Source organism: Oncorhynchus tshawytscha, linkage group LG04, assembly GCF_018296145.1.
Source record: "Oncorhynchus tshawytscha isolate Ot180627B linkage group LG04, Otsh_v2.0, whole genome shotgun sequence".
NCBI lineage: Eukaryota > Metazoa > Chordata > Actinopteri > Salmoniformes > Salmonidae > Oncorhynchus > Oncorhynchus tshawytscha.
Genome location: NC_056432.1, coordinates 8,638,691 through 8,652,267, shown reverse-complemented (window position 1 = coordinate 8,652,267; position 13,577 = coordinate 8,638,691). Strand labels below are relative to the sequence as shown.

At 38.9% G+C, this 13,577-nt stretch overlaps 1 protein-coding gene across 1 annotated transcript in view; it reads left to right on the top strand.

Annotated features, from left to right (window-relative positions):
• Window positions 1-9,317: 9,317 nt before the first annotated feature.
• The window catches only part of si:dkey-215k6.1 (transmembrane protein 132C), a 465,782-nt gene continuing 461,522 nt past the window's right edge, over window positions 9,318-13,577 (top strand). The window contains exon 1 of the mRNA XM_042320275.1: window positions 9,318-10,004. Coding sequence (XP_042176209.1) covers window positions 9,929-10,004 — 76 coding nt within the window. The 5' untranslated portion in view covers window positions 9,318-9,928. The remainder of the gene's footprint in view (window positions 10,005-13,577) is intronic.

Below are 13,577 nucleotides of genomic sequence, written 5' to 3'. Positions count from 1 at the left end.
CCCAGGACAGCAACACAATTAGACCCAACCAAATCATGAGAAAACAAAAAGATAATTACTTGACACATTGGAAATATATATTTTTTTTAATTGAGCAAACTGGAATGTTATTTGGCCCTAAACAGAGAGTACACCGTAGCAGAATACCTGACCACTGGGACTGACCCAACATTAAGAAAAGCTTTGACTATGTACAAACTCAGTAAGCATTGCCTTGCTATCAAGAGGCCGCCATAGCCTGTCTTCTCTTGGTCTGCCTATGTGCCCACTGCCCACAAAATGAGGTGGAAAATGAGCTACACTTACTAACCATAGCCAATAATATAACATTTAAAATGTCTATATTATTTTAAAACTTTTGAGAGTTTAATGTTTACTGTTAATTTCTCATGATTCATTTCCCTTTTTAAAAATAGTCTATTTCACTTGCTTTGCCAATGTAAACATGTGTTTTGCGAGATGAGTACTGTGGGCTTTGACTGAGCAGGCCTATGCTTGTGTCCTGCATGTGTGTACTGTCTGAGTGTTTCTCTCTGCAATTCTATCATTCTGTCTGTCCTTGTAAGATCGAATGGTCCACCTCAATCAAACACAATACAGAATGCCTTCTACTTAAAGACTACACGAGCCTGTGTTGTGAACCCAAATGTGTGCTTTGTTATAAAATAGCCTCCTCCCAGCAAGCACATAATGTTCCCACAACTTAAACAAAAAAAAAGAAAATGTTCCCGGAACATTCTGGGAACCAACAGTTTTTACATTCATCTTGCCTACTGAATATCCGTTTTGTCCCTAAAATATCAGGTTACTGTAGATACCCTAACCCTAAATAACAGGTTATTGTAGATACCCTACCCTAAATATCAGGTTATTGTAGATACCCCAAATAACAGGTTATTGTAGATACCCTAAATATCAGTTTATTGTAGATACCCTACCCTAAATATCAGTTTATTGTAGATACCCTACCCTTAATATCAGGTTATTGTAGATACCCTAAATAACAGGTTATTGTAGATACCCTAAATATCAGTTTATTGTAGATACCTTACCCTAAATATCAGTTTATTGTAGATACCCTACCCCAAATAACAGGTTATTGTAGATACCCTAAATATCAGTTTATTGTAGATACCCTACCCTAAATATCAGTTTATTGTAGATACCCTACCCTAAATATCAGGTTATTGTAGATACCCTAAATATCAGGTTATTGTAGATACCCTACCCTAAATAACAGGTTATTGTAGATACCCTAAACCTAAATAACAGGTTATTGTAGATACCCTACCCTAAATAACAGGTTATTGTAGATACCCTACCCTAAATATCAGGTTATTGTAGATACCCTACCCTAAATATCAGGTTATTGTAGATACCCTAACCCTAAATGGTGGGTTATTGTAGATAACCTATATATCAGGTTATTGTAGATACCCTAAATAACAGGTTATTGTAGATACCCTACCCTAAATAACAGGTTATTGTAGATACCCAAAATATCAGGTTATTGTAGATACCCTACCCTAAATAACAGGTTATTGTAGATACCCTACCCTAAATAACAGGTTATTGTAGATACCCTACCCTAAATATCAGGTTATTGTAGATACCCTAACCCTAAATATCAGGTTATTGTAGATACCCTAAATATCAAGTTATTGTAGATACCCTAAATAACAGGTTATTGTAGATACCCTAACCCTAAATATCAGGTTATTGTAGATACCCTAACCCTAAATATCAGGTTATTGTAGATACCCTAAATAACAGGTTATTGTAGATACCCTAACCCTAAATAGCGGGTTATTGTAGATACCCTACCCTAAATATCAGGTTATTGTAAATACCCTACCCTAAATATCAGGTTATTGTAGATACCCCAAATATCAGTTTATTGTAGATACCCTACCCTAAATAACAGGTTGTTGTAGATACCCTAAATATCAGGTTATTGTAGATACCCTACCCTAAATAACAGGTTATTGTAGATACCCTAACCCTAAATAGCGGGTTATTGTAGATACCCTACCCTAAATAACAGGTTATTGTAGATACCCTACCCTAAATATCAGGTTATTGTAGATACCCTAACCCTAAATATCAGGTTATTGTAGATACTAAATAACAGGTTATTGTAGATACCCTACCCTAAATAACAGGTTATTGTAGATACCCTACCCTAAATATCAGGTTATTGTAGATACCCTAACCCTAAATATCAGGTTATTGTAGATACCCTAAATATCAGGTTATTGTAGATACCCTAAATAACAGGTTATTGTAGATACCCTAACCCTAAATATCAGGTTATTGTAGATACCCTAAATAACAGGTTATTCTAGATACCCTAACCCTAAATAGCGGGTTATTGTAGATACCCTACCCTAAATATCAGGTTATTGTAGATACCCCAAATAGCAGTTTATTGTAGATACCCTACCCTAAATAACAGGTTATTGTAGATACCCTAAATATCAGGTTATTGTAGATACCCTACCCTAAATAACAGGTTATTGTAGATACCCTAAATATCAGGTTATTGTAGATACCCTAAATATCAGGTTATTGTAGATACCCTACCCTAAATATCAGGTTATTGTAGATACCCTACCCTAAATAACAGGTTATTGTAGATACCCTAACCTAAATATCAGGTTATTGTAGATACCCTAACCCTAAATATCAGGTTATTGTAGATACCTAAATAACAGGTTATTGTAGATACCCTAACCCTAAATATCAGGTTATTGTAGATACCCTAACCCTAAATATCAGGTTATTGTAGATACCCTAACCTAAATATCAGGTTATTGTAGATACCCCAAATATCAGTTTATTGTAGATACCCTACCTAAATAACAGGTTATTGTAGATACCCTAAATATCAGGTTATTGTAGATACCCTACCCTAAATAACAGGTTATTGTAGATACCCTAAATATCAGGTTATTGTAGATACCCTAAATATCAGATTATTGTAGATACCTAACCCTAAATATCAGGTTATTGTAGATACCAGGTTATTCTAACCCTAAATAGCGGGTTATTGTAGATACCCTACCCTAAATATCAGGTTATTGTAGATACCCCAAATATCAGTTTATTGTAGATACCCTACCCTAAATAACAGGTTATTGTAGATACCTAAATATCAGGTTATTGTAGATACCCTACCCTAAATAACAGGTTATTGTAGATACCCTAAATATCCCTAAATATCAGGTTATTGTAGATACCCTAAAATAACAGGTTATTGTAGATACCCTAAAATAACAGGTTATTGTAGATACCCTAACCCTAAATATCAGGTTATTGTAGATACCCTAACCCTAAATATCAGGTTATTGTAGATACCCTAAATAACAGGTTATTGTAGATACCCTAACCCTAAATATCAGGTTATTGTAGATACCCTAACCCTAAATATCAGGTTATTGTAGATACCCCAACCCTAAATAGCAGTTTATTGTAGATACCCTACCCTAAATAACAGGTTATTGTAGATACCCTAAATATCAGGTTATTGTAGATACCCTACCCTAAATAACAGGTTATTGTAGATACCCTAAATATCAGGTTATTGTAGATACCCTAAATATCAGATTATTGTAGATACCCTACCCTAAATAACAGGTTATTGTATATACCCTACCCTAAATAACAGGTTATTGTAGATACCCTACCCTAAATAACAGGTTATTGTAGATACCCTAAATAATAGGTTATTGTAGACACCCTAAATAATAGGTTATTGTAGATACCCTAACCTAAATAACAGGTTATTGTAGATACCCTACCCTAAATAACAGGTTATTGTAGATACCCTAAATAATAGGTTATTGTAGACACCCTAAATAATAGGTTATTGTAGACACCCTAACCCTAAATAATAGGTTATTGTAGATACCCTACCCTAAATATCAGGATATTGTAGATACCCTAACCCTAAATATCAAGTTATTGTAGATACCCTACCCTAAATATCAGGTTATTGTAGGGGTATCCAAGATGATGGAAGAGAGTAATCTGTGGGCAGTTGGATTGTTGTTAGACCAATACCTTTATTGACTGAAATACAGCACTGTCCATTGATTTCCATAAACAAATGAACAATTACATAATCAATATTTTGAAAAAAATATTTTCATAAACTATTAAATAATTAACATGCGTCACGTTCACTTTTTTCTTGCAATTGATATAGTTAAATGACTAAATGTGTGAGAAATCGATATTAGGCTCTATAGACATGCATAGGCATTAATCTCATCTGAGTGTATGGCTGTGCAGTATGAACCTACAAAATCAGTCAAAACATTATTTTTTACTCGTCAATAAATCTTTCATAACATGATTCAACATGGTCTCAGGGCAATTTGTTTTATTCTGTACATAAATATGTCATTTAGTATGATATATTGCGTTACGTCATGTTATGGAATAGCGGTCGTAAAATATCATACGAATCAGAGGACGTACCATATAATACGTATCAAATCAGAGGACGTACTGTATAATAGGTTTCAAATCAGAGGACGTACAGTATAATAGGTTTCAAATCAGAGGACGTACAGTATAATACATATCAAATTAGAGGACGTACAGTATAATACATATCAAATTAGAGGACGTACCGTTTCAAATCGGAGGACGTACCGTATAATAGGTTTCAAATTAGAGGACGTACCGTATAATACGTATCAAATCAGAGGACGTACAGTATAATACGTATCAAATTAGAGGACGTACAGTATAATACGTTTCAAATCAGAGGACGTACAGTATAATACGTTTCAAATCAGAGGACGTACAGTATAATACGTATCAAATTAGAGGACGTACCGTATAATACGTATCAAATCAGAGGACGTACCGTATAATACGTATCATTTTCAGATTCAGAGTGTTTAATAGTCACATGTACAGGGTTGCAGGTGTGATTGCAGGGTAGAGTAAACATTTTAGGCTCCAACAGGCAGGACTAGTGAAATAAAATAATGACAATGGTAATAAAAACAATACAAATAGCATTTTCAGATTCAGAGTGTTTAATAGTCAAATGTACAGGGTTGCAGGTGTGATTGCAGGGTAATAAACATTTTAGGCTCCAACAGGCAGGACTAGTGAAATAAAATAATGACAATGGTAATAAAAACAATACAAATAGCACTATACACATAACTGTGGCAGTGATTAATAAATTAAATGTCCATTGAGGGGGTAGAGGGAAGAATAAAGGGAGACTGACCATTGAGGGGTGTGGGGGAATGACCATAAGGGGAGAAGCATGACCATTGATGGGGTGTGGGGAATGACCATAAGGGGAGAAGCATGACCATTGATGGGGTGTGGGGGAATGACCATAAGGGGAGAAGCATGACCATTGAAGGGGTGTGGGGGAATGACCATAAGGGGAGAAGCATGACCATTGATGGGTGTGGGGCAATGACCATAAGGGGAGAAGCATGACCATTGAGGGGTGTGGGGACCAAGTGAAATAAAAACAATACAAATTATAATAAAACAAATCTATAATTTACATATTACCAAATGCAACAGTGATGAATGTCGTTGGGGTGGGCGCAGAGTAAAAGTCAGTTGGCGGGGGGGAATGTTCATAGGGGGATCAGCATGTAAGGATGTAAGGTAAGTGACCGTTTGGGGGGGATAATGTCCATAGGGGGGGGTAATGTCCATAGGGGATCAGCATGTAAGGATGCAAGGTAAGTGACCGTTTGGGGGGGATAATGTCGGGGGGGGGTAATGTCCATAGGGGATCAGCATGTAAGGATGCAAGGTAAGTGACTGTCTGGGGGTGTAATGTCCATAGGGGGATCAGCATGTAAGGATGTAAGGTAAGTGACCATTTGGGGGGGGGGTAATGTCCATAGGGGGATCAGCATGTAAGGTAAGTCTCCCGGCGGCCCCATTGATAAGGATGTGGGCGTGTCCAGCCTGGTTCCTCCTGAAGTACAAAATCGGCTTCTTTGTTTTGCTGATGTTAAGGGACCATGCGGTCAGAGTGCCTACCTCCTCGCTGTAGGCTGTCTCGTTGTATGTTGGTAATCAGGTCTACTATTGTTGTGACGTCAGCAAACTTGATGATGGAGTTGGAACCAAGTGAGGCCATGCAGTCGCAGGTATACAGGGAATACAGAAGGGGACTGAGGACGCACCCTTGTGGGACCCACGTGTTGAGGATCAGTTTCCAGGAGGTAATGTTGCCTACCTTCACCACCTGGGGGTGGCCCGTCAGGAATTCCAGGATACATTTGCATAGGGAAGATTCAGACCCGGGGTCGTGAGCTTTGTAATGAGCTGATAGGGCATTACGGTATTAAAAGCCAAGCTGTAGCCGATGAACAGCATCCTCACAAGCCGTTGAAGTCGGATGTTTACATACACTTTAACCAAATACATTTAAACTCAGTTTTTCACAATTTCTGACATTTAATCCCGGTAAAAATTCCCTGTCTTAGGTCAGTTAGGATCACCACTTTATTTTAAGAATGTGAAATGTAATAGTAGAGAGAATGATTTATTTCAGCTTTAATTTCTTTCACATTCCCAGTGGGTCAGAAGTTTACAAACACTCAATTAGTATTTGGTAGCATTATCTTTAAAAAATTTTAACGTGGGTCAAACGTTTCGGGTAGCCTTCCACAAGCTTCCTACAATAAATTGGGTGAATTTTGGCCCATTCCTCCTGACAGAGCTGGTGTAACTGAGTCAGGTTTGTAGGCCTCTTTGCTTGCACACACTTTTTCAGTTCTGCCCACACATTTTCTATAGGATTGAGGTCAGGGCTTTGTGATGGCCACTCTAATACCTTGACTTTGTTGTCCTTTAGCCATTTTGCAACAACTTTGGAAGTGTGCTTGGGGTCATTGTCCATTTGGTAGACCCATTTGCGACCAAGCTTTAACTTCCTGACTGATGTCTTGAGATGTTGCTTCAATATATCCACATAATTTTCCTGCCTAATGATGCCATCTATTTTGTGAAGTGCACCAGTCCCTCCTGAGCAAAGCACCCCCACAACATGATGCTGCCACCCCCGTGCTTCATGGTTGGGATGGTGTTCTTCGGGTTTGCAAGCCTCCCCCTTTTTCCTCCAAACATAATGAAGGTCATTATGGTCAAACAGTTCTATTTTTGTTTCTTCAGACCAGAGGACATTTCTCCAAAAAGTACGATCTTTGTCACCATGTGCAGTTGCAAACCATAGTCTGTCTTTTTTTTATTGCGGTTTTGTAGCAGTGGCTTCTTGCTGAGAGGCCTTTCAGGTTATGTCGATATAGGACTCGTTTGGCTGTGGATATAGATACTTTTGTACCTGTTTCCTCCAGCATCTTCACAAGATCCTTTGCTGTTGTTCTGGGATTGATTTGCACTTTTCGCACCAAAGTACGTTAAGGAGAGACAGAACGTGTCTCCTTCCTGAGCGGTATGACGGCTGCGTGGTCCCATGGTGTTTATACTTGCGTACTATTGTTTGTACAGATGAACGTGTTACCTTCAGGCATTTGGAAACTGCTCCCAAGGATGAACCAGACTTGTGGAGGTCTAACAAATTTTTTTCTGAGGCCTTGGCTAATTTCTTTTGATTTTCCCATGACGTCAAGCAAAGAGGCACTGAGTTTGAAGGTAGGCCTTGAAATGCATCCACAGGTACACCTCCAATTGACAGTTAGCCTATCAGAAGCTTCTAAAGCCATGACATAATTTTCTGGACATTTACAAGCTGTTTAAAGGCACAGTCAACTTAGTGTATGTAAACTTCTGACCCACTGGAATTGTGATACAGTGAATTATAAGTGAAATAATCTGTCTGTAAACAATTGTTGGAAAAATTACTTGTGTCATTTACAAAGTAGATGTCCTAACCGACTTGCCAAAACTATAGTTTGTTAACAAGAAATTTGTGCAGTGGTTGAAAAACAAGTTTTAATGACTCCAACCTAAGTGTATGTAAACTTCTGACTTCAACTGTACGTCGTACCCAGTCGTACAATAGCATGCGAATTGGATGACTTAATTTATCATGTCTTGGAGGATGTATAGTATAATATGTCTTTCTCTGTGACCAGGTTGCTTGTTGCATAGTAACAACAAAAGAGAATTATGGGGAGAATTCACATTAGTGGTTAGAACTAAAACAACAAAGGTTAGGTGAATTTACATAGCAGGTTATGGGAAATGGGTTCAGTTGAGTTAAAGGTTAAGGGAAGGGTTAGCTAAAATGCTAGAGTTGTCACTGATGAAACTCAAACATTGGAATCTTGGGATTGCTAGAAGATCAGAGATTACGCCCACCCATCCTCCCTCCCTCCTTTAATGTCTGTCTATAGTAACTAAACCATTAGTAGGTATCATACATCTTGGAGGTGCTCAGACATATGTTAAGTATGTTTCGTATGTCTGAGGCCAGGCTGCATGATTTATTTAGTCATGAAGGGATCCTTTGTTCGGTCATTTTATCTCGTGCATAAAAGCCTTGTCCTCATTCAGACTGTTCCTGAATCCCCCGCTAGGGATCGCTATCACTCCTCCGGTATGAGCTGACAACCCGTTTGAAAGTTGTGGGAAATCCTCAGACCAGAGTTGGAGGAGCATTTGCAATTCAATAAGTCACAATGTTATTTCCCAGCTTTTAAACACTCAGCTGACAATGGAAACCAGTGTATGAAATATAGTCCGAGTCTAGGAACAAAATAATATTTAATTTTTTATTTTGCCCGTGTCCTTTAATTGAATGTGTATCAGTTTGTGAATAGTAGAGTTGGCTACAGTAGAGTATCACATATTTTATTGTACAAGCAGCCTCATGCAATCAGCTGATAGATGCATCTATCGATTACACTGTAAACAGGTGTTACAGTGTCTTAGGCATGAATAATCGCCGACAGCTTTACTGTTCTTGTAAACACGGTAGCCTAAGACTATAGCCTACTTAAAGGTTTCGCTTGCATCAGACGCAGTTTATCTACCACACGCCCACGTTTATCAGAATAAAAGCCTAACAATATTAAACATCCATATTTGATATTTAATGAATTCATTATATATATATATAATAATTTTTTAAAACATTATTTAAAACAAATCTGTCTAAACTCACTCCAGTGTGTATTATAGACAGGAGGAAAGCGTCATAGGTCTCTCCTTTTTTGAGTCCCGTTACGCGTGACAATGTCCTCACATTCCAGTTTCTATTTGTTTGGGGAACATTTCTAACATTTGATTGGCTATCGCCGACCCTGCATCCTCGTTCACCTGCTTCCTCGAAATCCAACTATTGGCTCACAAATGTGTCACTATCATCCCGCCTCTAAACTGTCCCTCGCATCTTGTAGAAGCATCAATTGTAGCCTTCTCTTTCCTCTCTTCCACACGACAGAAAGTACACACTTGAAGTTTAATCGCAGATACAAGAGATACGTGGGATGAGAGCTCGAGCGCAGCCGCACAGAAGCGAGAGTGGAACGTCGCCGACGGGGTCTAACCGGTCCAGAACAACTCGGAGCTTTTAAGCTATTTGCGTGGAAGGGTGGATTTAATCAACGTGGATCACTGAAAAGCATGCACTGAGTTTGAACAGTACCCGCCGCTTGTTTTTAAACTTTCGAGAAAAGGGTGAATATCAGAAAGCTAACGGAAAAGGGTTGGGAAAAGGAGTGCAGTCGGAACACTGGCTACGGGGTTCTACCAGTTTTGGGATGTAGCCAGTTGAATCGGAATGCGTTGTATTTTTGAGGACAAGGTTTTTAGTATAACTGTCGACACGGGTGCAGTTAAATAGGCTACACGGGACATAAGGAGTGCATTTAAACCGAGATTATGACACTAATGGGACATTAATATTTTGCATCAGAACAAGTAATTACATCATCTGAACAGTTCGAACAGAGCATACTTCGTCAACATGGACACATTACGGATTGCAATGCGAGACGCGTCTCTGGTTTATTCAATGCTTCTTTTGACTTCTTTTTGGAAAGGTAAGAACCGATAGAGGAACACTTTTGTTCTAGAATAAGTTAGTCTACATATGCACTGTTTTCACGATTTACACAAAATGATTTTGAATTGTATGGCAGCTATTTCTTCCACAACTGCGCCCTGTCATTTGCGTGCTCCCCATAGGCTATAATTATTGATGTATTTGATAGCCTATTTACATGACATATCATTAACATATTTGGGAATCATTTGTAGATTCACATGTAGAAATAGCCAGATTGCAACTTTTACAGTATTTAAAAAAACTTTACCTGACTCCTGTTGATTCAGAATAGTGTGTGTGTGTGTGTGTGTGTGTGTGTGTGTGTGTGTGTGTGTGTGTGTGTGTGTGTGTGTGTGTGTGTGTGTGTGTGTGTGTGGAAATGACGATCATCATATAATGTAACCTACACCGGAGACGTGAAACACAAGATATGTCCAGAACACCCAATTATTTCGAACGGAAATTTTCATTTTAGACCTATTTAAAACAAATTCAAATAGGCCCATGACAAATCACTCTGGATTTTTCTGTTACATTGGTTTGGGTTAAGAGCGTTTATTCTCTTCTTTTTAAGTCACTAAATTTAGCATGAACATTGGCCATGCGTCGTATGCTATTTTCGCACGTTGTTTTTTAAGCAGTGAACTCACATATAACATTTTTTTTTAAATCCTACAATCGTCATTGATAAATTGGCTACATTATTGGAACGTTATTTAATTTGCCAGATTGAGAACTATTTCATGACCGGCGTCAATGAGTAGCCTACAGAAAATTGTGTGACACAAATGTTGCTCTGCATTGCATACTAAAATCACATGACGGGTTGTTATCGTTTTTCGGGATAGTTTACGTACATAAATTAATTCCACTTGACCACAGGCCGTACATTGAATGCGTTTAATTTGTCACAAAATGTTTGACTTGTGCAAGGTAAATGGTTCAGACCGTTGACAGTTGTGTGATGGAGAGGCCAGAGTGCAGGACAGCCTTTGTCCCGGCTTTGAAAAGTAACTGGAGCAACAGAATTTGACTCTGAACAGCTGTGGCGGAGTACCGGTTTATTAACACGCTTGAAGAACAGCTTGGTTAACTCAACCCCGTTGTTTTTTATTAGTCTGACCTAGGCCTATCAACATGACTGTAGTCGCTCCCTTGGCACTTGGAAAAGACCAAGACGGGCCGATCTGCAACAATGCACACTGGAATTTGGTCACATTTCACCTTTGCTGTTAAATTAAATCGTATTTATTGGGCGCATGGGAGCACTGCTTCAATAAGGTAATAGTAGCTAAGGCTAGTGGATAATGTTCTGGAAACGAAAGCTGACCTTGCGCGTTGATTTGCGGTAAAGGCCTTCAGTGAAGCGTGTCGCCGCACGGTTCCTGCTGTGAATCCCGTTTATTTAGGCTACCACTCTGAACTGAAATGTGAATCTAAGTTTAGTAATATGAATGTCAATGCTTGAGATGCTGGTAAAAAAAAAGGTTTTGCCTGAATCACAAATGCATAATAGTTTGGAAAATGAATGACACACCAAAAACGTGCGCGTAAAAGCCAATTTTGCAATTGTTGTTAGTTATCTTGCCTTCTTTTTCGGTTAGATTGTATCCAGCATAACATGGATTCAGCTTTTTCCATACATAGTTTATCAATCAAAGACAATCCATGTGCATCTGCAGAATCCATGTAATTACAGTAGGTAGCCTAGTGGTTAGAGCGTTGGACCAGTAACCGAAAGGTTGCAAGTTCGAATCCCCGAGCTCACAAGGTACAAATCTGTCGTTCTGCCCCTTAACGACATTGAAAGGCCGTCATTGAAAATAAGAATTTGTTCTTAACTGACTTGCCTAGTAAAATAAAGGTAATATTATATATCTGCAATTGTCTCCATAAATTGTGTGAAAGATCAATGGCAACAAAAAAAACGGACACAATGCATTAAACAGTAGGCCTATTATCTTCCTTCGCTATATTATAAATCTGTTTGCGTACGAGAATCGTCAAAGCGGGCCGATCTGCGTCGTCTCCGGGAGGAGCTGATATACCTCGTGTACGGTTTCTGTTTTATCTGAAAATTAATTGCACACACACCTGGTGTCCCAGGTCTATATCAGTCCCCGATTTAGACCTGGGTCAGTTCCTGATTTAGACCTGGGTCAGTCCCTGACTTAGACCTGGGTCAGTCCCTGATTTAGACCTACGTCAGTCCCTGATTTAGACCTACGCCAGTCCCTGATTTAGACCTGGGTCAGTCCCTGATTTAGACCTGGGTCAGTCCCTGATTTAGACCTACGTCAGTCCCTGATTTAGACCTGGGTCAGTCCCTGATTTAGACCTGGGTCAGTCCCTGATTTAGACCTACGTCAGTCCCTGATTTAGACCTGGGTCAGGGATTAATTGTGCTTGAATGCTATACAACAACATTTTACCACCTCGAACCACCATTGTGTACAGTACTATAATTTGACACAAGACAAAGATAAGATTATCGTAATTTGTTTTCCTTCACATTGGCTCAAAGCTCGCAGATTTAACTAGTCAAATGTTTGCACTTCTCAACAGAAGTATAACTGGGCTATTCATTCTCCAAAATATCACACACACACACACACACACACACACACACACACACACACACACACACACACACACACACACACTAGTTACTTTCTGTAGTTAGATCATAAATCCAGACTCTAGACAACAAATTGGATGGAAACATTTTGAAAGTGAAGGAATGTGAAGGAACCCATAACATTAACAGGCGCAGAGTGCGTGCCTGTTAAAAACGGCGTTGGACAGACTGTGACCTTCACAACGAACTTTACAGCTGGAATAAGCAACAGTGATATCCCCAGATCCCTTTTACTGCAATACAAATGCCAGGAGGATGCAGTGGTATGTGTGTGTGTTTATAATTTGTGGGGAGTAAGGAGAAGCTCACAAACCACTCTTACAGATATCCCGTTTTGTCTCTCAAACAGCAATATTGAAATTGGGACCCACATTTATGTCCACAACACTTATAATATATATATATTTTTTCATATTTTTATTAAGGATAAAAGAAAATGAAGAGTCTTTGTTTGGGCTTGTTGTTGCTTTAATATATTATTTTAATATATATATTTTTTATGATGCTAAGTGTGTGACACGAAATGCATCTGTACCACTGAGGCGGTACATCTGGTATCTAGAGTGGGCAGACTTTGCAATATTGGTGTGCAGTTTTTTAAAGAAGTGTGTGTGTGTGTGTGTGTGTGTGTGTGTGTCTGTGTGTTGTACAAGAGGCAGACGTATGATGGAGATAATTCACGGATGAAACATTTGTAGGCCTCAGACTATATTACATATGCATGGAAATGTTCCGGGGCGGAGCTGAGCAAGCATTCTCTTATTTTCCTCTGTCGCAGACGCATTTACAGAGAGAGTGAAGGCATGTCTGTTTACGGAGAGAGTGAAGGCATGTCTGTATACGGAGAGAGTGAAGGCATGTCTGTTTACGGAGAGAGTGAATGCATGTCTGTTTACGGAGAGAGTGAAGGCATGTCTGTTTACGGAGAGA